The following is a 25,987-nucleotide window of genomic DNA, read 5'->3' on the forward strand; positions in this document are numbered from 1 at the left end:
TCCAAAAATCTGTAATTCTTCATGGCTTTTACATGCAGTTCTTCCAGAGGAGCTCATCCTCGAAGCTGATCCTGGTCCAGTAGCTCCAATAGATCTCAGTTATGTTGTTTCACAGTGAGTTTGAGCAGGGGGCAGCAAGACTGGAAGGGAAAAGGGAAAGACTGTGCCCACCCCAAGACACAAAACTGCCCACCTTATCTGGCAAATGACTGCTCCCACATATTTGGTGGAGGCCCCCCTGGGTAAAATTGTCCTTCCTGAGCAAGGAACTCTGGCCCAGGGAATCAGCTCCAGCCATCTTGGGTAAAAACCTGGCATGTCAGGTCAACTGAGAAGCACATATGAGCAGGATGTTCTTGTGGACTTTCAGCAGCAGGCTGATTCGACTAATGCTTTCACTGAAGATTAGAAGAAAAGGAACAACTTGGATTCCACCTTAAAGGATGCGTCCCTGTCCCTTCCTCTGACAGTCTCTGGGAGCCAGGTATGAGCATCACCTCTACTCTGAACCCTGTTCCCCACTATCATTTTTCTTGAACTCCGCTTTGGCGGCTACGTGAATCCAGATTCATGGCGCGCCTCATATGTACCTGGTAAGGAGACTGGGGTAATGTTTTTACTGTCTCCAGTAGGCTGCCTCCCTGTGATTTAACTGATTCTTGCTAGGCAGATATGAGTTATGGAGAATGTTGTTCTTGTACTGTTGGGACTTATGCAAAGCCTCATCAATCTGTGAATTATATCCAGTTTCCTCTGTTTCAGGATCAAGTGAGACAACAGGAATCCTGAATATTAAATAAGACTAGGGGTGCCTGGATGGCTCAGTTTGTAAAGTGTCCAACTTCAGCTAGGTCATGATCTCATGGTTCATGGGTTTGAGCCCTGCATTGGGCTCTGTGCTGAGAGCTCAGAGCCCAGAGCCTGCTTTGGATTCTGTTGTCTCTCTCTCTCTCTCTCTCTCTCTCTCTCTCTCTCTCTCTCTGCCCCTTCCCTCAAGCTGTCTCTCTCTGTCTCTCAAAAACAAATAAACATTGAAAAATTTTTTTTAAAAACAGACTAAACAAAAATACAGTGAATTATCAACATGCTCAGAGAATATAGCTGGATTATTATAGGTCATGAGACTATGATTTGGTTGACACTTTTAATTTGTCATTATTTGGGAGATTCTTTAAAAAAAAAAACCTTAAAGTGTCAACCAAATCAGTCTCATGACCTATAATAATTCAGCTATGAAATTGTCTCACTGAATTTCCACCGACTAGGATAAACTCACAGAACATTATAGATAGAATGGAGCTTAGAACTCTTAGTTTAAACTAAAACCTAAAATATATATATATAAACAAAATTGAGATGAATTAAATTTAACTTTTTACAATCTTTTAAAAATATTCCTTTTAAATGGACCAACAGTATGGAACAAAAAATGGACAAAAATGCAAGGGTTTTCTGTTTTTTAACAAGTCTGAACCATAGAATTCGAGGGCTGAGAGAAATGTCTAGCTTCTTTTGTCATTTTAGAGTGCCATCTGCTGATGGGATAAGGAAGAAGAAGATGAGGAGGAAAAAGAAAAAGAAAAATATGAGATGTTCTTTTTGCCTTTTGAACTTGACTGAAGGAAGCAGCTCCATTTAAAAACACCGGCTCTGTAGATGTTTCGTAGATGAAACGCTTTCTTGTTCTTGTTCCTTGTCCTAATTATTGAACCCAGTCTTGTCTCGTTTCCCTTTGTCTGTATCTCTGACATTCAGCACAAGTCCAACAACCTATCCACAGCCGAAGAAAAGGTGAGGGCCAGCTCATTAAATTCCACCTAGACTCTCCTTTTAAGAATGGGCGGATTCTCTTAGACCTTAGATTTCTACCAAAGCAGCAGCCAGAAGACCCATGGAGGCCTGGACGGGTTTGGCCACTCGTGTGTTCCTTAGAGAGACATCTGTAGTGTCAAGGAAAGAGTGATATACATGCAGTTAGAGGCCCTGAGTGTGAATACCAGCTCTGTCACACTCCAATGTGGGCAAGTCACAAAACATAGCATTCCAGATTCTCATCTATGAGGCGCAGATGACAAGAAGTACTTCACAGAATTCCCAAGAGGATAAAATAAGATAATGTGGGTAAAATTGCTGAAGAACTGGAATTATTATTTGCAGCTCTTAACTGGGATGTGAAAATGCATACTGTCTTGTCTGTAAGCCCTTTGTTATTTATTTTTATTTATTTTTAACATTTATTCATTTTTGAGAGACAGAGAGAGAGCATGAGTGGGGGAAGGGCAGAGAGAGGGAGACAGAATCTGAAGCAGGCTCCAGGCTCTGAGCTGTCAGCACGAGCCTGATGCGGGGCTCGAACCCACGGACTGCAAGATCATGACCTGAACTGAAAGTCGGATGCTTAACGACTGAGCCACCCAGGTGCCCCATGTAGGCCCTTTACTGTTTAAATAGGAACATTTTTTAAATGTGCTGGACCTAGATTTGAAACAACAGAAAGCTGACAAGCAGAGAAGAAAACCTAGAGATAGCACAGGCAAAGAAGAGTCTGAATTTGGCCAGGCTATGAAGATGTATCCTGGAGAGAGATGAGGGGAAAAAAGGCGCTGGTTGGACGTATGGCCTCAGGTCAGAGTATCAAGGAGGATGAAGCAGGTGCTTCTTGTCCTCGCTATATCTATTTATAGAGGTCGGGCCAGGCAGCCAAAGCCCTCTGCCTGAAGTGCAGAGCACAGAGAAACGCCATGTGTCATTTCTCCCACTGGCATTTTCTAAAGGGCTTGCCTAGCAAGGACACCTACTCATTTGCTTGAGTTTAACTCATAGAAGAGAAGTAAACATCCGAGACACAGCCCAGATGGGACACAGATGTGAGAAAAACATATTGACCTCGGAATTTTCAAGACCTCATCAACTGCTTAAGTTAAGGGAGAATGAAAATGAGAGATGGGGAGAGAGAGAGAGAGAGAGAGAGAGAGAGAGAGAGAGAGAGAGAGAGAGAGATATTAGGCAATTTTATAAGTTTTCTTTCCCTAAGAATCCTGAGTCAAATTTAATCACAGAAGACTTCCCAGAAAGTTCCAGTGTATTCCATCATACGGGGTGCTTTCCACAGGAGATCTGGACAGCGATTACTTGGAAGAAACTAATGTAAAAACATATACAATATTAACACTCCCTCAATGTTACTTAGTCGCAGAAATACAAGTCTCTGAAATGTGTGTGACAGGAGATTTCATTTGGAACAGAAGCCCATAGTTATAAAATTTCAGTAGGGAGGAGAAAAAGGAGACAGAATAAAACAAATTTGAGTCATTAATCAAAGGCTGTGTGTATGGTTTATGCTTTTTGGACCTAATGGTAACTAAAAAGTAGGAACGCATTCTCTTATGCACGTAACTAATAGAGTAAAAGAACTCTTAACTATAGCTCAAGGTGAAAGCTTCCCCTAAAAGAAAAGGCAACCAAAAGAAAACCACAGAAATTCCAATCAATAGTTAAATGCATTTTACAAAATAAAACATTTCCCTCAGAAAGTTGACAGAAAAAAAAAAATACATATAAATAGCTTCTGTTTTTAGAGTTAAAGCTTTTTAATCTCTGGCAACATAACAATAATTGAAAGAACTCTGCGAAATTAGACAAAAGTATTTGGTGGATTTGAATTAATGGGCCAAGCAAGCTTTTTTTCCTTGGCTTCTCTGTCAAATGAATCATAGATTGAGTCTTTGGTTATAGTTTTGGCCGTGGGAGGAATTTCTGAAATGCCAACGTAGTTTTTTTTGGCCATCCTTGAACTGGTTGTGATAGTATAGGCATTGCTTCGGTAACACTTCATTGAGGACATGCAAAAAGTTTCTTTCATTCCTCTCCTAAAATTGGCATTATAAATGGAATAGAGCGTAGGTTTAGAGGCTGAAGAACTAAAAGATATCCATGTGATAGCTGTGAAAACAAGAGAACTTTTCTTAGAGTCCCGTTCGGGGGGGTGCCACAGCTGAGCCACATGAAAAGGTAGCCAGGAGAGCAGGAACAATAGATTTAAAATGAGGAACATCTTGATAGTTTTCACTTTTGTCCTCGGGACAATGTTCATCGTCCTCCGCACTGTCCGACCATCGGTGCCTATTCTCCAGATATACTTCACGACCTTCTGGTAAAATAAGATGATGAGGACAGAAGGAATCACAAAGCTCACCAAGAAATGGATGACAGTGTAGGCAGTTCCTTCCCAAGAGGCAGGGAGGAAGTAATTGCAATGACTGTCCCAGTGGGAGCCATAGAAAAAGAACACGGGGGTCACGAAGGCTGCATTGAAGACCCACGACGCGGCAATCATTTTCTTGGCTTTTTCTCTGGACACCTTGAAGCTCAGGGGATAGACAATGGTGTAGAACCGGTCTATGCAGATGGAGAGGAGGACGTAGATCTGGACGCCTGGGGTGAGATACTGAAAATACCGCACCAGCTTACACATCACACTGCCAAGTGTCCACCTCCCCGTGGCGAACTGAAGCAGGACGAAAGGCGTACTGGCGACGCTGACGAGAAGATCAGCACATGCCATGGAGACCACAAAGTAGTTCGTGGTGGACTGTGTCCTCCTACTCCGGTGGATGACCAGACAAACCAGGGAGTTGCCAAATACAGAGAACAGCCACAGGGCCCCGAAGAAAATGCTGGCTGTGGCCACTTCCCCGGGTCTCAGTCCGTACTGCAGGTCTGTTCTGTTGCTCATCCAGCCGTGCTCCCCATGTAAGTCTGTCAGGTCACGGCTTGGCAGAGGTGTGGCTGTTTCGGTGCAGCTGTGGTTTTGGAGGGGCACCAGGAGCGTGGGGATGACCAAAGGCGGCTTGCTGTTATCCATTCTGTGAGCAAAAACCATATTCACTTTTTTCCTCTTAGTTCTGGATAAGAAAAGAAGAATGAGGCCTCCTGTTAAAACGGTGTTATAAAGAGCGACTCCTAAGGCTAACAGTCTTATCGGACACTGAGACTGTTGTTGTCAGTGAGTAGGACCCGTGGACTGGCAGGAACCCTGGACTACCATCCAGAAAGAGCTCTGGTTCCACTTCTCTTTTGTTTTAGGAGCTGTTTTGGCTGATCCCAGCTCAGGCTGTCCCTGGCCTCTCCCTTTCTCAACGCTTACTCAAGTGAGGTAGAACTCCTGCCCAGCCCCACCCCTAGACATATCCTTGTTGCCTTCGCCCGCTGGGGACCACAAAGGGTTAAGGCACTCAAATCTGGCTCATGGTAAGGGTGCTACTCCCAAATGGAATGCACGGCAAGCAGGTGAGAAGTTCCTAAATGTCAGGACACTAAAGCAGTGAGGCTGCGACAAGAAGACTCGGGCAGATGGAAACACACGGATGTCAGCTATGGAAACAGCTAACAGGAATCTGTGCAGACAGCCTGGCTGGTTCCCAGAGATGGCCCTGTTCTTACTTATGCAGAATTTCCAGTACAGAAGCATTATGAAAGGCACAGAGCAACTGTATATAACACTTTCACAGGAGCCAGAAGTAGCTTCTAATTTAATGACATCTGAAAATAGCTTGCTTCTTCCAAAAGATGACATGATCCCTGTTCTAATAGCTTGCTACTTACAAATGATGTAACTTGAGGCTATTCTGCTGTTACTGTTTCATAGAATAACATATTGACTAAAGAACATACAAGATGTTCTCTATAGAATGTAACCAGGTTACTAGAAAGTTTGTGGCAAATGGATGATTAAAACCAGCCAACTGTAACTGTTACTCAGCTGGGTAAATAAACATTTATTTATTTTTGAGAGACAGAGAGAGACAGAGCATGAGCAGGGGAGGGGCAGAGAGAGAGGGAGACACAGAATCCCAAGTAGGCTCCAGGCTCCAAGCTAGCAGCACAGAGCCTGATGTGGGGCTTGAACTTACAAACCGCGAGATCATGATTTGAGCCGAAGTCAGACACTTAACCGACAGAGCCACTCAGTGCCCCTCAGCTGGTTTTTTAAAAGCTGATGACCCTTGGGGCGCCGGGATGGCTCAGTCAGTTAAGTGTCCGACTCTTGGTTTCACCTCAGATGATCTCATGGTTTGTGAGTTTGAGCCCCACATAGGGCTCTGTGCTGACTGTGTGGAGGCTACTTGGGATTATCTTTCTCCTCTTCTTTGCTCCTCCCCCATTCATGCTGTCTCTCTCAAAATAAATTTAAAAAAATAAATAAGTAAAAGCTTATGATCCTTAGATATAGAAGATTATTATAAATTTAGCCTTTAACTTTTTAGGGTACTATTTGGTGACAATAAAAGTTACACTTTTTAATAGGTAAAACAATTATATAATTGTGGGCTATTCAATTAAAATTGGCGTGACTTTGGTTGTAGTTGGACTATTAAGGTCTAATTTGGTCTGAATCTATTAAGCAGAAAGAGAAAACACAGCATCTATGTCCAAAATAACCAGAGCAGTCCCATGTAGCCTGTGGCACAGCAGGGGGGCCCTCCAGCAGCTCCCGAGGGGCCCTGTGTCCCTGTTGGTGGGCTCCTGTTGACCAGCCTCACACAGAAGCATTTCTGAAGTTTAGAGGTGGGATTAAAGAGCAGTTTTTGTTATTGTTTTTCTTATAAAGATTTCATTTTTTAAGTAATCTCCACACCCAATGTGGGGTTCAAACTCACAACCCTAAGATCAAGAGTCACACGCTCCTCCAACTGAGCCATTCAGGTCCCTACCAAGAACAGTTCTTAATGAAAGCACAGTTTTTCTTTTTCTTTTTTTAAAATTTTTTTAACCTTTATTTATTTTTGAGACAGAGAGAGCAAGCATGAGTGGGGGAGGGGCAGAGAGAGAGGGAGACACAGAATCCGAAGCGGGCTCCAGGCTCTGAGCTGTCAGCACACAGCCCGACACGGGGCTCGAACCCACGGACTGCGAGATCGTGACCTGAGCCGAAGTCGGACGCCCAACCGACTGAGCCACCCAGGCGCCCCGAAAGAACAGTTTTTAATGGCAGAACAGTTCTTAACGGCCCGCTTTTCCTTGAAGGACTTTTGCACTAATTTGTGGTAGGGAGATGAGTGTTAATATATACTGTTCTCACCCTGAAACCACATTCAACAAAAATCTGGAGCTCAGTGTGATGTAGTAAATGCCAGTCCCATATTACCTTCAGGCTTTTTTGTCCATAAGGCAGCCTTACGTGATTTCTCAAAAGAAATGTAAGATAATTAGAAATTTGACTACTAGAAGGCTTTTAAGCATGGCTGGCTGGGTGATATTATAAGAATACCAACCACATTCTCCATCAAAAAAAAAAAAAAAATCAGGATATGCAGTCTGAAAACAGAATATAAGATCTAAAATTAGCACTGCCCTAGAAAATCTGGAATGCATGACCCTTGTACTTATAAAGTTGAAATGATCTCTTCACCTTTATATGTGTAAAACCTACGAAATGCCAAAAAAAATTATTTTTTTAAAGATTTAAACTTTAGGGGCACCTGGCTGGCTCAGTCGGTAGAGTGTGTGACTTGATCTCGGGGTTGGGAGTTTGAGCCTCACACTGGGTGTGGGGATTATCTACAAATAAAATAAAATATAATAAAGATTTAAAGTTTAAAAGTAAAACAGACGAGGAATCTTCCCAGGCTGCGCTCAACTTTTGGGGGATGCCTGCAGCGTAAATAAAACAGGACTTGGTGGCACAGCCTCTTTTCCGTAGTCAACACACACACTTTGAACCTGTGAACTTACTTTTGTTTCTCTCTCCCTTGTAGCAAAATTCTGGAGATGAAACTCAAGTTCACCACCGCAACTAAAGCACCAGGAGGCCTTCCATCACTTCCTCCAGCTGCATTACACCAGCGAGTGTGTCTGCCCACTTCTCTAGCCCCACCACTCGGAAGCAGAGGCTCCTAAAGCTCAGAAATCGGACGAGGGAGCCTTGAGGAGGTCCTGAGTCCAGGTCTCCCCAACGATGGCACGACTTTTTGGACATTACGTACAACTGCTACGGCTCTGTTTTTTCATTCAATAAACCAAGACAAGACTAGGTACTAGGGAAACTGATAAGTAAAGCCCGTAAGAGGGACAATGGATAAACAGCTGCCTGACATAACTAAATTCTGTAATAATTATAATTGATTCTAAAAAGGCAAGCAGCTAAGTGGCAGAGAAAAACAAGGACCCAATTTTACATGGGATATGAAAAAGAAAGGAGACACTTCACAAAGGAGGTGATGTTTGAGTTGGGGATTTAGAGACTAGGACTTCTTTAGGAAGACAGGGAGTGAAAAAAACATTCCAAAGAAGAGAGAGAGCACGTGGAATGAATTTGGGGGTCATCTTTTTTTGGGTCCCCTTTCCCTCAGGGGACATAGTTTCCTACAAACCACACCTCCTAGAGTATACACAGTTTCTAAATGTCCTACAATCAAACTGACCTAAAATTTCCCCAAGGTTACAGTGAGAGGTTACATTTTCTGCATTCATGGGCTGAAATGTGGTCAACAGTGGATGAGAGTATGAACAAAGCCAGAATGGCTGTGGTATCCTTGTTCACACAGCACTTTGTTAGTCCTTTATTGCAGCATTTTCCAAGTATACTTTCCTTTAGAACAATGGTTCTCTAGCTTAGCAACGCATTGGACTCTCTCAGGGAGCTTTTAAAAAATACCGATGTCCTGGTCCTCCCCCAGAGATTCTAATTTAACTGGCCTAGAGTGCAACCCCCCAGGTGATTTTGAGGTTTATTTTGAGAAGGGGAGAAGGCGAGAAAGAATCCCAGACAGTCTCTGACCTGCCAGCACAGAGCCCGATGTGGAGCTCAAACTCATGAACTATGAGATCATGACCTGAGCGGAAGTCAGATGCTCGACCAACTGAGCCACCCAGGCACCCTGCAACTTTTATTTTGAATGTTGCTCTGCTTCATAAGGTTATGAGTTCCTTAGGGCAAGGACTGTGTTTTTATCTCTGCATCCCTGGGGCATATAGATACTAAAAGTTTACTGAATAAATAAATGGATAAATGAGTTAATAAAAAGTATCCAATACTTGAAAATAAAGCAAAGAGAGTATAGCATATCTTTTTAATGTCATGCTAAGACACTGTTAAAGGGGGTTCCCCCAAAGAATTATTTAATTCTCTGGGAGAATGTATCTGTGCTTGATTTTGCTATTTACTATATGACTAAAGCCCAGACATTGTGAAAGTACATGTTAACATGCAGATTTCTGTCTAGCAGAAAAAAATAACTCCAAGAGTTATGAACTTATTGCTCGGTAGGACATCAGTTTTGTGTCTGTCTAGCAATCTTATGTCCATCTTCTTTAAAAAAACAAACAATAACAATAACAAAACCCTATAAATACCCATCTATTCAAATGCTCTTAGAACCAGCCCTATTACCTCATTGGTTTCTTCAGTAGCAAGTTGATACATCTTTGACCTACGTTCATCCCCTATTTGTGTAAGAGTGAGTCATGATTTTAGCTTTTTGAAAATCACACTGATAGGTGGATGAATGCATGAAAGATGAGAAACAAACAAAAGGACCAAAAGAGGAACAGAGGCACACAACTGACAAACTTGGTTTACTTCAGGGTTGTACCAGAGGCCATTCCTTGCCAAGCATCAACTGCTGCTTCGGCTTCTAGATTCAAAGCAAAGAACCCTAACAACTGATCTCTTTTCCCCCATGGAATTATAAAGATTCACAGGCATTCTTACAATAGGGAAAGACCATTTTTATTTCTGAAATCTGTTTAAACATTTAATGTCAAACTAGAATTTTTATAATGTTGAATTTTTTTTTTACATGATTTGGTTGGGGAAAAAAAAAACCAACCTGAAACATTTTCTTGCACCATGGTAAGCTTCTGCTGGACCAAAGCAGATACATAAGATAAGGTTGTTTACTACTGAGCAGTAAGACTAATTACAATTATGACAGTAGTTACAGCATTAACACCACTGAGAATTGATATCTATTTTGTGCTTACTATATGTCAGGTACTTCATACACATAGCCCTTTGAGGTAGGTAATAGCCATATTTCACAAATGGAAAAAACTGAAGTTCTTCCCCAAGATCATATAGTTATAAAGTAGTCACTAGTCACCCCAGGACTGCCTCACTCCAAAGCCCATGCTCTTAACCACCACTGGGGCTTCATGCCTAGGGAGGCCACAAAAGGCTGGATCTGAATTCAGAGGTTCACACTGGCTGTACATGGATAGGTCTTTCTTGACTCCTCAAACACAGGAATGTAAAATTATTCCACCACAGCCTCTTGCCTACCCACAGATACATCTGTTCAATATGCTAGCTCAGAAATATGTGACATAGTGAACATTTGGGGGAAAAAAATCACTCCCACCATATACTGCACAGAGGCTTGGCATCAAAAGTACAGTAAGACATGTTGGTCTGGAAATACAGCCTTTCTTCAGAATGAAAAATGTGAGACGATTGGAAATTCATTATAACACATGATTAACTGTTATTGGTTTTTAAACAGAGGATGAAAGCAGAACTCTAAACCCGTTTGAACTGAAAGTGAGGAAAAGTTTGATCAATGGTAGTGCCCCAAGTAGGGAAATGTCTCCTTTAAATTTTAATTTTTGTAACTTAGAAAATACCATGGTGGTAGATATTTGCTCTTAAACCTTGCATTGTTAGTAGGCTGTATATGTGAAAATAAGAAATACCCAAAACAGTAGTGGGTGACTGGCTTGCATGAGCTCCCCAGAGCCAGCTGTGCACATTTCTTCGCAACTCCAAGTTCAATGACATCATGCTGGTATAAATCAGCCTTGGCAGGAATATTCACACCATGGAAACTGACAAACACCACAAATCAGGTTTTTTTTTTTTTTTTCTTCTCCTGCTCAACTAGATGTTAAACATTTACCAGCCTACTGCCTCCAGTAGGGCAGGATTTACAGGGCAACATACCCTGAAGCCCTGAATTTACATCCCTGAATTTACAAATGGCTAAGGAGGCCACACAGGCTCTTCAGAAGCTTCCTGAATGGTTATCTTGCTTTCTGGCTCTGAGCTATGGTTTTGGTGTGGACACTGAGCTCAGTGCTTTATGGAACTACATAAGGCCCAGGTAGCCACCAGCATGACTGTGGTGGGGGAACAAAAAAACCAGAGAGGATAAGACACGTTCTCACAATGTGCCACCCAGATATGCCTGCCAGATGAAATACAGGATCCCCAGTAAAAGATGAATTTCAGATAAAGGACAATATTTTAGCACAGATATATCCCATATAATATTTAAGTGGTATCCTATATTTTTATTAGCTAAATCTGGCAAACCTACACCCAGAACATAATCCTGTGCTGAAAATCTTCTCATCTCACAATATAGGAATATTGTAAAGCGTACATGTATGAAGGCTTTGAAGTCAGAAAGCTCAAGTGTAAATTCCACCTTTGTTGCTCACTAAGTTGTTGTGTGACCCGGGACAAATGATCTAACCCTTCTTGAACTCCAGTTTTCTTATCTGTAAAATAAGGATAATTATTCCTACCGTATTTGATTATTATGAAGATAAAATGAGATAATATATGCACAGGAGTTAAATGAGCTAATACCAACCGATCTGCCTAGTATGAGGAAAATTGTCAATAAGCCTTATCCTTGTGCAGGTCTATACATGATCTAATGCAGTGTCTAGCACATAGCAAGTGCTTAAAAAATTAGCACTCTTATGGAAGTTCTTAAAAAAGTTAAAAATAGAACTAGTACAATCCAGCAATTGCACTACGAGGCATTTACCTAAAGAATACAAAAATACTAATTTGAAGGGATACATGCACCCCAAATGTTTATAGCAGTATTATCACAATAGCCAAATTAAGGAAACAGCCCAAGTGTCCACTGATAGGTGAACGGATAAAGAAAATGTGATGTGCATATACATACAATGGAATATTACTCAGCCATAAAAAAGAATGAAATCTTGCCACTTGCAACAAGGATGGAGCTAGAGAGCATTACGCTGAGTGAAGTAAATCAGTCAGAAAAAGACAGGCACCATATGATTTCACAATGTATAGAATTTAAGAAACAAATGAGCAAAGAGGAAAAAAGGAGAGGCAAACCAAGAAAGACTCAACTATAGAAAACAAACTGATGGTTACCAGAGGGGAGCCGGAGGGACAGGTGACCTAGGTGATGGGGATTAAAGAGTGCACTTCTTTTTTTTTTTTTCTTTTTTTTTTAAATTTTTTTTTTCAACATTTTTTTATTTATTTTTGGGACAGAGAGAGACAGAGCATGAACGGGGGAGGGGCAGAGAGAGAGGGAGACACAGAATCGGAAACAGGCTCCAGGCTCTGAGCCATCAAGCCCAGAGCCTGATGCGGGGCTCGAACTCACGGACCGCGAGATCGTGACCTGGCTGAAGTCGGACGCTTAACCGACTGCGCCACCCAGGCGCCCCTAAAGAGTGCACTTCTGATCAGCACTTTGTGATGAATGGAAGTGTTGAATCACTATACTGTACACCTAAAACTAACATTATACTGTATGTTAACTAAACAGAACTTAAATATCAACTTTTTAAAACTTAAAAAAAAATTAGCACTCTTACTACTGTTGGCCCATGGAAGTCTCAAAAGCCATATGACAAGCAAATTTTAGTAACCACATCTCATACTGTAGTGATAATACTAACATCAGTCACATAATTTAACTGTGTTAAGAGTGAATGGCTTTTGCAGAGGGGCCTTGGCACCTAATCATTATTCACAATGTTGATTCTAAGGGAAAAATCATTGAGATCCAAATAAATCAACACAACCTTTCTCCAAGTTGGGCATGATTTTTTTTAGTGACAGATTAGCCAAATAAAACCTTTTTCTATACTTTAACCCAAAATATGTAATACAATGAATTGAATGTCTTTCTCAAAAACATGTGAGATCCACTCCACTTAAATTATTTCCATTAAGTAATTCTGAATAATTGCAAAAGAACCTCATATTTCCAGTGAAACAGTTTCTCCTCCACCATCGGAGACCCCTAGTATCACATGCTTACTAAACCTGGAATTTTCTCTACTGCCCTTTCCCCCTTTTCTATTGTGTGTCATATAACATATAAATATTCCTCCATAATATTTCCAGCTCTGTGCCTTTCAATCTGTTTCCAGCCTGGGATCGAGCAGTGTCCTAAGAGCAGCCTGGGCACACCATCTTTGTGTCTGGATACTGGCTGTCCATGGACCTGTATTACTCTTCTACCACCTTTACCTTTCTTTGTCCTTCACATGAATTCTAAAATATCAGAAATAAGCAGAGTCAGCATCCTTGGAGTGATTTCTGGGAGCGAGGAAAGCTTCTCTCTCAACTTCTCTTACCATTAGAGCATCATTCTTTTAAAGTCAAGGTCCCTATTAAAATGTAAATGCTTCTTAAAGAGTAAATATTTTTACTATTATAAGCAGAAGAGACCCCTTTTATCTCTGAGATCAATGATCTTAGTGGAAAGGAAAAAAGAAGAGATGCCAAAACAAAAGTCTTGAGGACAGTCACACCTGAGAGAATAAAGATGGGGTGCCATTACGGGAGGGAGTGGGTGAAGGGTGAAAGGCTGAAGGTGAAGAAGCACCTACTTGACAGTTTTGTGTAGGGATGGCTAGCACTGGAGTAAATGTCACACCCAAAAGAATGTAACAGAAAGGAACCCAAGCTCTACCCCACATGAACGTTTCTGTTGGTCATGAGCTGCAGTCCTCCCCAAATTCTTTACAAACAATGTTGCAGGAGAAAATGTTAGGTTATCCTAGCATCTCACTATAGGTGCATATAAAGGACACTAGCCAATCTCTCTCACCCCACTGCCACTTAGTAAAGTTCTGTGCAGGAGGGATGCAGCTCCAGGGTTAATAATACTGAACTTCTCCCTCTCTCTACTGTTCACACAAAATCTATAAAGTCAGACAAAATGGGGGGGGGGGAGGGAAGAAATATCAAGAAACATCACCCTAAGAAATGACTATTTTCTTACAATGGTATATGCAAAATAGTCTTCAATTATACAATTACCCAATATTTTTTATCACTTAATATGAACCAGGATTGTGCTAATTGCTAAAAATATAGAAGTCAGCTAGACAGACAAGGTCCCTGTTTTTGTGGAGCATACCTCTAGTAGGGAAAACAAATTACAGCTAAACAAATACATAAAGAGTAAAGAAATGGCTAGTACTAGGGAGAAAAATAAAGCAAAATGAGGGACCAAGGATCCATGAAAAATGGGATGGCACGTGACTGGTTGGTTACCCAATGGACATTCCCAACTTCTCCCTTGCCTTCCTCTCTCAAGAGGCTGAAAAGGCAAGATAACCACTTTCTGCCATCCCTTGCAGCTAGGGATGGTCACACCATCATTGCTTCTGGCACTGAGACAGGAGGAAATCTCTAGGTGGGTGTTGGGAAGCTCTTGAGAAAATGTTTCTCTCTTGATAAGAGGAAAGAGGCATGTGGAAAGTGTTCTATCTTGTGGGCCTGGCTGCCCCTTACTTCTTAACCTTTGTAAACTGTCATGTGAAGAGGTCGGGGCACTGGGTGGTATCTTATCACCCAGTAATAAGGGCAGGGGAAGTCCTGAGACTCAAAAAGATATTACCCAGTGTCCTGACACTGAGGTAATGTTAGAACAGCCACCACTAGGCTTCTCAAATAAGCAATGTTTCTGTATGGCTTTAATCCCCTTTGAGTTTTCTATTACTTGCCTCTAAAATCATTGTAACATAGGGTCTTATTTTAGATGGAGTGGCCAGAGAACAGTTCTCTGAAGAAGTGATACTACAGCTGAAACTCCAGTGATGGCAAGCCAGCCACAGGAAAGTCAAAATAACATTCTAGGCAGAAGCAATGTGTGCAAAGACCCTGGGGCAGGAATAAGCTTGTTATGTAGCTGGAGCATATGAATGTGGAATAAAATGGTACCTGATATAATCAGAAAGGTAGGCAGTGGATTAAATCACATATGGCATTGCAGGGCACAGATATTATTCTTATTGCAATGAGACTCACTGCAGGCTTTAAGCAAAAGAGTGATAGGAGTATGACCTGATTTATGTTTTAAAAATACAACTTTAATTGCTGTGTAGGTGGCTGAGAGAAGTGGGGGCACCAGTTAAGAAACTATTACAATAAGCTAAGTAAGTAATAATGATGGCTTAGACCTAGTAGCGATGTAGGTGGAGAAAAGTAGATGGCTACTGAAAATATTTTGGAGACAGAGCCAAGAATATCTATTGGTGTGTGATGGGGTTAGGGGAACAGGGATGACTCCTAGGTTTGAGGGTCTGCGATGGGGCGGGGGGGGAGAAAAAGTTTGGGGATCTGGAAATCAGTAATTCTATTTTGGGTGAGTTACATTCTTAGCAGATACCCAAGTAGAGACATCCAGTTGTCAGATAAATAGATAAGTTTGGAGAAATGTCTATTGAGATTCTTTGCCCATTTTCATTAAGTCATTCATCATTCCATAAATCCATTTTAAGATCATACTATGTGCCAGAATGTACTGTGCTAAGAACTATGTATACAATGACCAATAAAACCATGTCCCTACCTTCAGGAAGTTCACAGTCTAATTACGACTATGCTGTGGAGGGATGGAGAGAAGAGGAATAAATAAGTACAAATAAAACCAGTAAGTTGTAGTGAGTTCTGTGAAAGAAAAGAGCAGAGCACGGTAGGAGGACCTTCTTTAGGGCTGGGTGGTTGGGGAACCAAAGGAAGCGGTAGCAGCCATGACAGAGAAGAACAAGCCATTGCTAGTAGACTCCCTAGGACACCTGCTGCAGACAGATGACAAGACAAGAAAACCCAGTCCCTAAGCTGCCCTGGATCCCCAGCTACCTTCCAGATCTTGAACAATGTTTCAGGCTCCTTAAGGCCTGGACTTAGTACTTGTGGTAGGCTGTTTTCCTTGAGGCAACTCAGACTTCTCTGCAGTCAAAAAAAAACCTATCTCACAGGGGATGGGGGACAAGAAAGAGAGAAAAAGGGGTAAGCGGGGCCTAGAGGGCCTAAGTGCCTCCGGGAACTTCCTTTGACTCTGTACCAGATTGGTTCCCCTATTCGCCTATCCCACTCCACAATATGTCCCCATCTGGTCATTTAAGCAGGGAGCAAAGAATGCCTTCATTTCTGCCTAGAGGAGGGGAAAAAGAGGAGGCCTGATTCACTCACCTGCAGGTCACTGTTCCACGGAGTCAGTGTTGCCCACTGATAATTGCAACTGGAAGACTCCACCGCATTGTACGGAGGCAAGATACTAAGTCACTCGAGAATTGATTTGTGCTGTGCTCTTTGCGGAGATTTTTTTTTTTCTGTCCCCTTCTGAGAATGACCCCAGACCCTAAGTTCTGCCTTATTTTGCAGGAGAGTTGTATTACTGGGCCTGAGACAATACTGTTTCCTTGGCTTTTGTTTTCTGGAGGCTGAGTTCTCTGACGGGATTTCTAAAGAGGGTAGGAGAGAGAAACAAGGATGGCTGAATCAGGATGTGGCTGTGGCCCCTGGAGTCATGTGAAAGGCAGGCCTAGATGGCCACAAAAGATCTTTTGGGAATGATGAAAAGGTTCCAAAATTTGATTATGGTGATGGTTGTGCAATGCTGTAAACATAACAAAAATCACTGCCTTATACACTTAATATGAGGGAATGTTTGGTATATGAATAAAGTTGTTAAAAAACAAAAAAACAATGTTGGCCTGGAACCCTTGCCTCACTTCCCCACTGCACTCACTTCCCTACTGCTCCCCACTGACAAGTGGTAATAGAGGAGTGCAGCTAGCAGGGTGGACTCAAGGCATAGAGTTTCTAGCTGGGAATAAAGTCCACTGCCCCAGGGGTGGTACCAACACAGATCTACCAGTTTCCAAGGACACGTTGTGGCCCAGATCATAATTACATTTCTGCTATAATCAGAAGGGATCCAAGGCTAGAGCGACCATCCCATACATTTTGCTGTAAGAACCCCAGGACGTAGGAAGAGAAAGAGACTCCCACTCCCAGTCCCAGTAAAGTTTGTCACTGACTTTTCCACTTAGCCTGGTAGGATGGAGCCCTGCCGTTATTTAAAGGAAATAATATATGTAGGAGGCAAAATGCCCCCCCCCCCCAAAGATGTCCATGCCACACAGCAAAAGAGACTCATAAATGAATGAGCCCTTAAAAACAGAGAATCCTCTCTGGTTAGAAACAGACAGATGAGGGGCACCTGGGTGGCTCAGTCGGTTAAGCGTCTGACTTCAGCTCAGGCCATGATCCCGCGGTTTGTGAGTTTGAGCCCAGCGTCGGGCTCTGTGCTGACAGCTCAGAGCCTGAAGCCTGTTTCGGATTCTGTGTCTCTCTCTCTCTGCCCCTCTCCTGCTTATGCTCTGTCTCTGTCTCAAAAATAAATAAAACATTAAAAAAAAAAAAAAAAAAAAGACAGACAGATGAGGCAAAAGAAGTTAGAGAATGATTCCAAGCATGACAAGGAAGCAGACATGCTGTTGCTGGCTCTGAGATACAGGGGCTCACGTGCGACAACCAGAGAGAGGCCACTAGGAGTGATGGATGGTCCCAACTGATAGCCATGAAGAAAATGTGACCTTAGTCCTACAACCACAAGAACTGGATTCTGCCAATCACTGAGAAGAGCTTGGAAGGCGAATCATCCTCTAAAAAGAAACACAGTCCTGCCCACACCTTGATTTCAGCCTTGTGAGACTCTAAGCAAAGAAACCAGCCAACCCACTCAGACCTCTGACCTGCAGAACTATGACATAATAAATAGCTATTATCTTAAGCTACTAAATTTGTGTTAATTTGTTGAGCAGTAATAGTAACAGGAGCTTGGCATATATTTTGACACCATAGTTGATAAGAGCATGCTATATACTGTAAATGTACACCTGAAATCTGAATTCTTTTATTCTTTTTCAATATGGCATTTCTTAGATAACTGGGTGTGAACACTACCACTTTCCACTACCCCACCAGCGTCTAGATTAGTAGAAACCTTGAAAAGCTTAAAGAGTGTAGTTTACCTTAAAGATTGGACCAGGGACTAAGAAACCAGGGCTCTGATTCTGATCATAAGCACTGAACAGAAAGTCATGAGAAACAGGTCTTATTTTTAGATCCCTGTAAGGACCTTAAGTAAATCAATCTCTCTGACTCTCCATTTCCATGTCTACAATATCAATGAGTTGGCCTAGATGACTTCTAAGTTCCTTTTAGTGTAATGAACTAAAACTGATAGATGTTTCAAGGAACAACACACATTCATTTAATATATAACCCACTACTTTCACCCGGCAGAGAGCTCATCCCAAGAGGGCATTTTGATGGGAGGAGAGGGAAGTTGGTTAGGGCTGCTGAGGCTTCTGTGAGCTTCTGATAACCAAGAACAGTATGGGTCTCCAAAGAAGAGATGAATTTCCCCTATGGGCCAGCTAAGCACCCTGCCCCTGCCACCCCCAGGTGCCCCAATAATTACCCTGGAAGAGCCAGCAACCTCTTGAAGATTCCCTGCAAGAAGTGATGGGTCAGGGAGGACCTGCCACCTGTGTTTGCCTTCCATTCTATCTAAACCAAGCTTCTCAGAGGGAAGAAGAACTTACTAGCATCCTCTACCAATTTCCCACACCTCTCTTCCCAGTATGGAGTCTTTCAAATTCTGAAGGAAACAATTTGGCCAAGGGATTTGCACCTCCCCAAATTCAATGTAATTCATTGCAGCAAACGGTTTTTGAATAGCTGCTGTGTGCTCACTGAGTTAAAGTAGAGGCGAGCAGTTGTTCTGGAGGTAAGCGTTCAGTTTCATTTTCAAGCTTGGATTTCAGTATTAAAATCTCTAGTGAAACTCAGGAAAGAAGGAGGAGGCAAAGACCAGACGCATTACACTCAAAGCACAGAACGATACAGTAGATGCGATTTACAGTCATTTGAAAAGAAGATGGTTTTCCTTAAGAACTGAGTGCAAACACTGAACAGAGTTACTAAGAACTCTGTTTTTCAGAAGCATTTATATTCTGTTTCACATCAAATTAACATCAACACTCTGGGTAAATTTTGTCCTCAATCAGGGTTTTTCCAAGAAAGCAAACCTTTAAGTTCATGGAGCAGAACTTAGATTTGAATTTGCATTAATGTGCATTCTTCATGGACAAATTATGCAACTATATGTAGCCAGCTGTCACTGAAAATATGTTTGACATGTATTTGCTTTTTTTCACATGGTTAATACATATTTTAGTACCATATATTTTTAGACATTTTATAAGTTAAAACGATGCTATCATTTCTCATTGGTTCATACTTTAATCCTCTCTGTACATCAGCCATGGTTGACCCAAGTCACCTACACCAATCATTTTTAGCTTTTCTTCCTCAGAGACAGATGTGATAAATGTGTTTTTACATGTGACACACCCCTACAGATGTATCCAGAATTATGTGCAACTCTACGAGCCTGACCTATAACTCCAAAACTGAGTCTTCAACTAAGAAATCATGTGGAAAAGAAAACAATTGTGTAGATATCCTTAAATTTATTCTAATTAATTTAAAAAATTAATCACTGGCAAATCTTGGTATTCGATATATTAGCAAGCAATTATTTGCGAAAGATATCCTTTGCTTGGCATATATTTTGACACCATAGTTGATAAGAGCATGCTATATACTGTAAATGTACACCTGAAATCTGAATTCTTTTATTCTTTTTTTCCTTAAATGTTTTACTTACTTTTGAGAGAAAAAGAGACAGGGAGCACGTGCGAGGAGGGGCAGAGAGAAAGGGAGACAGAGGATCCCAAGCAGGCTCTATGCTGTCAGCACAGATGCGGGGCTCGAACTCACGAACTGCAAGATCATGACCTGAACAGAAGTCGGACACTTAACCAACTGAGCCAACAAAGTGCCCCTGAAATCTGAATTCTTGAAGGCTAAGGGTGCCTGTCACAGAGAACCAGAGAAAAGACTATAAGGAAGAAAAACATAGTTATTCTCCCAACTGGGCAATGGTGGGAATATGATAAACCTGTTATAAAAGTCTACCAATGAGCATTTTTCTGGAAGTAACTAATCTCCTACCCATGATCTATAAAGCCACCGACATTCCAAAAGGTTTCATAGGCTACACCCAAACTTGGAAGTTGTGTTACATTCCTTAGATGTGGAAGAAAATGACTCTTCACACATTTCAAATATGAAGAGGCTGTATAATGTGGTGATTGGGAGCATGGGCTCTTAGAGCTGTGGTTCACAGTTAATTCTGCCTCCCAGGGGACATTTGACAATGTCTGAAGACATTCTTGATGTCACAATTGGGGGAGGAGGGTGTTACTGACCTCTGGTAGGTAGAGGCCAGGTATGCTGCTAAACATTCTAAAATAATGTAGGAAAGCCCCCAACAAACACAGAGTTAGCTGGCCCCAAAAACCAATAGTGCTGAGGTTGAGAAACCCTGCTATAAAGCAACCTGCCTGGGTTTCAGATCACTCAATACCTAGGTAGCCTCTACCAAGTTACTTAACATTTTTGTCCTTATTGAGTGCTTTTTACCAATAAAATTAGGATAATAATGGTACCCACCTTATTGATTTGTTGTGAGAATAAAATAAATGATGCAGGAAAGGAGCTAAGAATAATGTTTGGAACAAAGCAAGTGTTCAACAAACACTGACTTTTGTTATCACTGTATGTATTGAGAAAGACTGAGAAGAAATATAACAAAATTGTAACAATGGTTGTTTCCAGGTGGCAAGATCATGACTGATTTTTATTTTCATTACAGTTCTATAGTTTTCCAAATTTTCTAGAACTGTATTTATATTAACCTAATATCCAAAAACATATACTATATTTTTAAAGAATGCAGAGGAAAGAACTTTACTTGTGATATGGCAGAAAGAGGACAGAATTCAGATCCTGGCTCTATCTGCTGCGTGGGACTTCGGGCAGGTTAGTCCATCTCTCTGAGCTTCAATTTCCTGATCAGAAATTGGGGCTAATAACCTATGTCACAGAGTCTGTATCAGGATTACACATGACAGACATCCAGTGCCTAGGAAAGTATGCTGAATGAGAGGTTCCATGAGATGACCATTTTAAAAGTTTAGCCAGGGAAAAATGACTCCATAAACAGGAAAATATATTCATCATGCTAATGCCTCTTTTGCTTTTTAAACTGTCCTCTTAGAGAGACGACCTCCCATCTCGTGTCATTTTTGGCCTTGGTTCATAAAGGAGATGCTGCATCCATATTCTGGTTCTTCCTTCTATTCCTTCCTCTTCCCTATATACACATATGCTAGGAAAAGATTCAGTAATTTGGCTGGCAGGGCCTGACTCATTTGGCAGGGTTTGTGAGCAGTGGGCAAGTTACTGTGACTGAAAGGCAGGGCCCCGGTCTCACTTTCTCATATCCTTCACCCAGGCTCAGTGTCCCTCTTCCTATTTCCTCTTCCATTCCTAGCCTCCAGGTTGGCAAGGCCTCTCCCTAAGGGGAAGCCTCTCTGCTTTGTCTCTCTGTTCCACCGTCTCCTGTTCAGCTGGGAGAGTAGAGCTGGTAGACTTGAGAGGGATGAGTAGGAAGCCCAGCTAGGTTTCCAAACCTAAGCCTCTCGAGCACACCAGCCCTGCCTGCCTGAGAAGCCCTGCATGAGTGTGGTGGGCATGCCGCACTTGCCTGGCTGTACAGTGCTTCCAGCACAGCTTTTCTTCTGCACAACTCACTCAGCAGGTAACACCGGAGGTAAGGCGGTAAGGAGGAGAAGTTTATCCACAAACCCTTTTCTTCCTCTCCTTAATGACTGAATTAGATGGGAACAATAGGATATGTCTCTGAATATTATAAAGAGGGGTGACTATTTATTTTATTTTTATTTTTTAATGTAATCTCCACTCCCTACATGAGGCTCAAACTCATGACCCTGAGATCAAGAGTTCCATTCTCTACCAACTGAGCCAGGCAGGTACTCCAAGAGGGATAACTGTTTAAACCCTAGTTATCCTGCTAACTTGAATTCAAATCCTAAGCAAACTTTCAAGATAACCTGAGACAATCTTTTGCACTCAAGTCCTAACTGCCATGGTTTGGGAAAAGTACTGTGGCTCCAATCTACTCTGACACTAAAGATCCCAGGGTTCTCTGGGGGAGGAGTCCTATAGTCGTGTGAGCTCTTGGCTAAGTGTTCTGGGGACTGGGAGCCACAGCTGATTAGGAGAGGCCTGCCTGGGGCAGGAACTGACCTTCTCATCACATTCAGCCTCAACCCAAGATAAACTATTTCAGTGTTGGGAGATGATGCCAGGCAGAGCATCAGAGTAAAATGAGACCATTAGGGTGCCTCTATATCTAGACACAAATAAAAATATCAGGAGAACCTCATTCTAAAGATAAATAAAATGTCAGGGGGATTGGATATCCCCAGGTAGGAATTTATGAATACTTCTTGAACTCTAGTGTGCTACTGCTTCAGGGTCAGCCTGACTAGCGTATATAAATTTCAGGCATAGTTTTGACTATATGTAGTTGCTAAGTTCTCTCCCACTACACATTCACCTCTTCACTGTCCTCTCTACAAGCACATGCAGCATAAAATAGAGGTGGGCCCCTAAACTGGCTCCAGCAGAAAGCTTCCAGAGCTTTCGCAAATGTATAGTGTGAGCTTACCATAAACCAGGCCTGGTGCTAAGTGCCAGAAACCCAGTGATGGAAGATATGGTCCCTTCACTCAAGGAGCTCATTTTAGATGACTATAATAGTGTAAAAGTGGTACTTGTCCCAGGGAAACATAGATTTTAGCAGGGATCCAAGGCTTAATATAAAGAACTAAAGTTCAGTATCGTAGGAGACACAATCACTCTTCAAAGTATTCTTCGATGAAACCCTGAAGGGGAATACCTCATTTAGTGAAGAATTTTTACAAATTTTAGATTTCTATCCCTTCTCTTCCTCTTTGTATCTTTGACCTAGTAACTTCTCGTAGTTTTTCCATAGCACAGAAGTATGAGATCAGTCATCATTTACTGTCAAGAGCCAAAAGGGAAACTACACAGACCAAAAGGAGGAAATCTGTATATTTCAGAAATTTCTAGAAGTTAAGGGAAAAACTTATTTTTCCCTTAAAAACCTAAAATAATTTGTAAAGAGAGTGATCTGTTATTACCTTGAAGTATGATAATATTATTTTAAAGCAATAAATCTAGTCTGTTTGATACCGTAGTTTGTGGTCATAATTTCTAAAGTTTTTAATCTCTTTGTTTTATTTTGAAAACCAAGTTAAGTCCTTTTAAAGATAACATGTTTAGACTGGTCTTATTACTAGGTTCAAAGGATGAAAATATGTTCAGTTCGAATAAAAAAAAAAAAATCAACCATGAGGTAATTCTAGATTTTTTTGCCTTTAGACATCATTTGGTCACCATAGTAACACAGTACTTTACTACCAAATATCTATACAGCAAAAAGGGAAGAGAAGAACAGGCAATTACTTACTGGTTATTTGGGAGTACAGAATATGACTATTGGGATAATTCAAGATTATATATAGATTCCACCGGGGATCTGTTTTAGCCAGGCAAGCTAATTTGATCTTCTAGTAGCATCAGCTGAACAAAATTTGTAGCCAAATCAACTGTTGACATCATTTGAAATAACACAAGCAGGAAAGAAGCATAGTTTAGTAGTTAAAAATCATGGACTCTGGGGTCAATTTCCTTGGGTCCAAACCCTATTTCTAGGGTTTGCTGGCTGTATGATCTTGGGAATGTTCCCTGATTTCTCTGTGCCTTAGTTTCTTCATTACCAAAATGTGGGTACTAATAATACCTCCCTCAGAGGGTTATTATAAAGATTAAATGACTGATTATTTGTGCTTAGAATAATGTCTTGCACATAGCAATAACTTTGTAAGTATTTTTTAAAAGATGAAATAAAATTTAAATTTGCTAACTTCCCTCTTTGTGCTAGGTAGAAATGGCCAAAGATACCAAGATTTAAGTACATAGCAGATTATTTTAGCCTGTAACTTTAGAAGATTCCTTTGAGAACTTCCTGGGAGCCTTCTTGATGGCTATTCTGTAAGATTTGGAAGTCAGTAGCACTCTACTATCTAAAACCAGAGCTGGAAATAATCATAAGCTCTCCTTGAATCAGGAACATCAGAAGGAAGACAATTGCACAGCACAAAGAAACAGCACGCCTGCCCGCTCAGGCTCCCTAAGCCACTGCCAATAACCTCTGGGAACACGGGCACAGAATAAGCAAGGGAGGAAACAAGATTTTATTGCCATGACAATGAAATCTAGTTGGTTTCAGTAATATTATTTTTTTTCTTCTTTCCAGGACTCAAAGAAAAAATCGTTTTCATCAATTAGTACTTTGTTTTACTAATTATCATTGTACAAAATTTCCATCAATTTTTCTTCAACAGGCACTTACTCTCATAAATTGTTCCTTTTACAGAACTATCTAGGCATCTTTTCTAAACCTGCAACAAATCTAAAGCCCCTAACCAACATCTAAGCCATGACAAAAATCTCTAAATTGCCTGGAAAAAAGAAGGTATTATGTTCTCTAAGCCAAATTTCAGCCGCGATACCACAGGATCCCTAGCGCATACCTTCATCTGGACTTGATTTCAGGGATGGTCTCCTTTGGTCTTCTCCGTCAGGAATAACCCTTGCATAGGAGTTTGGAGAATTCCATAAACCACCAGGAAAGCTTGGGAACACATTCATTTCTGTCCTCTGCCTTCCCCTTGGCTCGTAGCCTGCTTCCTGGTAAGAAGACAAGATGACGCTGTACTGGGTTGACGGTTAAACCATCTTCCCGCCCCCAGCCCCACTCTCTTGGTGCCCCTCCCTTATCCTTTCCAAGGCTCTGGAATGTGTCACATGGGAAATGGATCATGTGGTTCAAGGGGGGAATGTGGCCATCTTCTATCTCCCTTCCCCCACTTTTCCTTTCAGGAGCAAAGCAGCAGAAATCTCCGACCTGATTGGCTCTGACCAAAAATCTCCATATGAAAAGGAAAAGACTCAACCAAACCTCCAGACTTCTCCACTTTCTTTTTTTGTTTTATTTCTCATCTGAACGTTTTATTATGGACATTCAGAGTTGCTTGGTAGTGAGGGAAATGATGCTTTCTTCCCAGCCCCTTTCTTTCTTATTATCAATACCCTAATGTGACAAGGTGTTCCCTAACCTCCGTCTGGAACCCACTTAGCATAACTGAGACAACTGAGTGTTCAGCACCAAGGACAGCATTGCACCCCCTTCGGCGTTCATTAAAGCCATTTGTCTACTTCACTCTCAGGTAAATAAAAATATTTTAAAAATATTTCCCTGAGGTCTTGTGTCTAAATATAAGTCAGACCACATATTTAGGGCCCTGATGTTTCCTACTATCAATTTATTGCTACTTTATAAATACAATTTTTACATATCATTACAAAGACCATCCCATGCGTACCTACCTCCCTGTTGCCATCCCATCACCCATCCCCACCCTTTAGATATGCTCCATGTTTTAGGGGGAGGGGAAATTCTCATAACATAGTTTACTATACACCCATATATCTATGCTCATGAACAAGACAAAATAAAACACAGAAACACACAGGATTTCTTAAGTGTGTATATCAAGATGTCCTTAGCCCCATTCCTAGGCCTCAGGCAGGGTTGAATTAGAGAAGCAGGGAGGAAGCCTAGTAGAAACTGTTTTTGTGCAGGGTCTATCCTGCTTTGCTGACGTCCCTGTTGCCATGGTGCTAGGTAACAGCTGAAGGGGATGATTTCTTTCAGAACCGGTCACCATGGGACCCTGCTGACTAAAGAAAGGAAGAGGAAAAAGGACTGAATTGCTGAGGAGGACTTTCAATTAGCATTTTCAGAGCCAAATTTACCTAATGGGCCCTTTCCTTATTAAATTGTTGCTGACCCTAAATCCTAAAAGGATTCTAGAAATT

At 41.5% G+C, this 25,987-nt stretch overlaps 1 protein-coding gene and 1 long non-coding RNA gene across 8 annotated transcripts in view; one reads left to right on the top strand and one right to left on the bottom strand.

Moving 5' to 3' along the window:
• The first annotated feature begins 1,834 nt into the window (after positions 1–1,834).
• On the top strand, positions 1,835–8,034 carry LOC109501463. Its single transcript, XR_002159535.2, has 2 exons — positions 1,835–2,195; positions 7,758–8,034. It is a non-coding gene; the product is annotated as an uncharacterized LOC109501463 (long non-coding RNA).
• GPR19 (G protein-coupled receptor 19) overlaps positions 3,567–25,987 on the bottom strand; it is a 40,004-nt gene continuing 17,583 nt past the window's right edge. For 4 of the 7 annotated variants that reach the window (XM_045061391.1, XM_019834532.3, XM_045061390.1 and 1 more), the window contains exons 3-4: positions 24,640–24,796; positions 3,567–4,904 (exon numbers count right to left, since the gene is read on the bottom strand). In XM_045061391.1, coding sequence (XP_044917326.1) covers positions 3,635–4,882 — 1,248 coding nt within the window. In that variant the 5' untranslated portion in view covers positions 4,883–4,904; positions 24,640–24,796 and the 3' untranslated portion in view covers positions 3,567–3,634. Of the gene's footprint in view, positions 4,905–16,207; positions 16,480–19,757; positions 19,783–24,639; positions 24,797–25,639; positions 25,731–25,987 lie in introns of those variants that run through there. The other 3 variants (XM_045061393.1, XM_045061394.1, XM_019834534.2) reach the window with 3 other exon arrangements.

This window comes from Felis catus, chromosome B4 (genome assembly GCF_018350175.1).
Source record: "Felis catus isolate Fca126 chromosome B4, F.catus_Fca126_mat1.0, whole genome shotgun sequence".
Classification (NCBI taxonomy): domain Eukaryota; kingdom Metazoa; phylum Chordata; class Mammalia; order Carnivora; family Felidae; genus Felis; species Felis catus.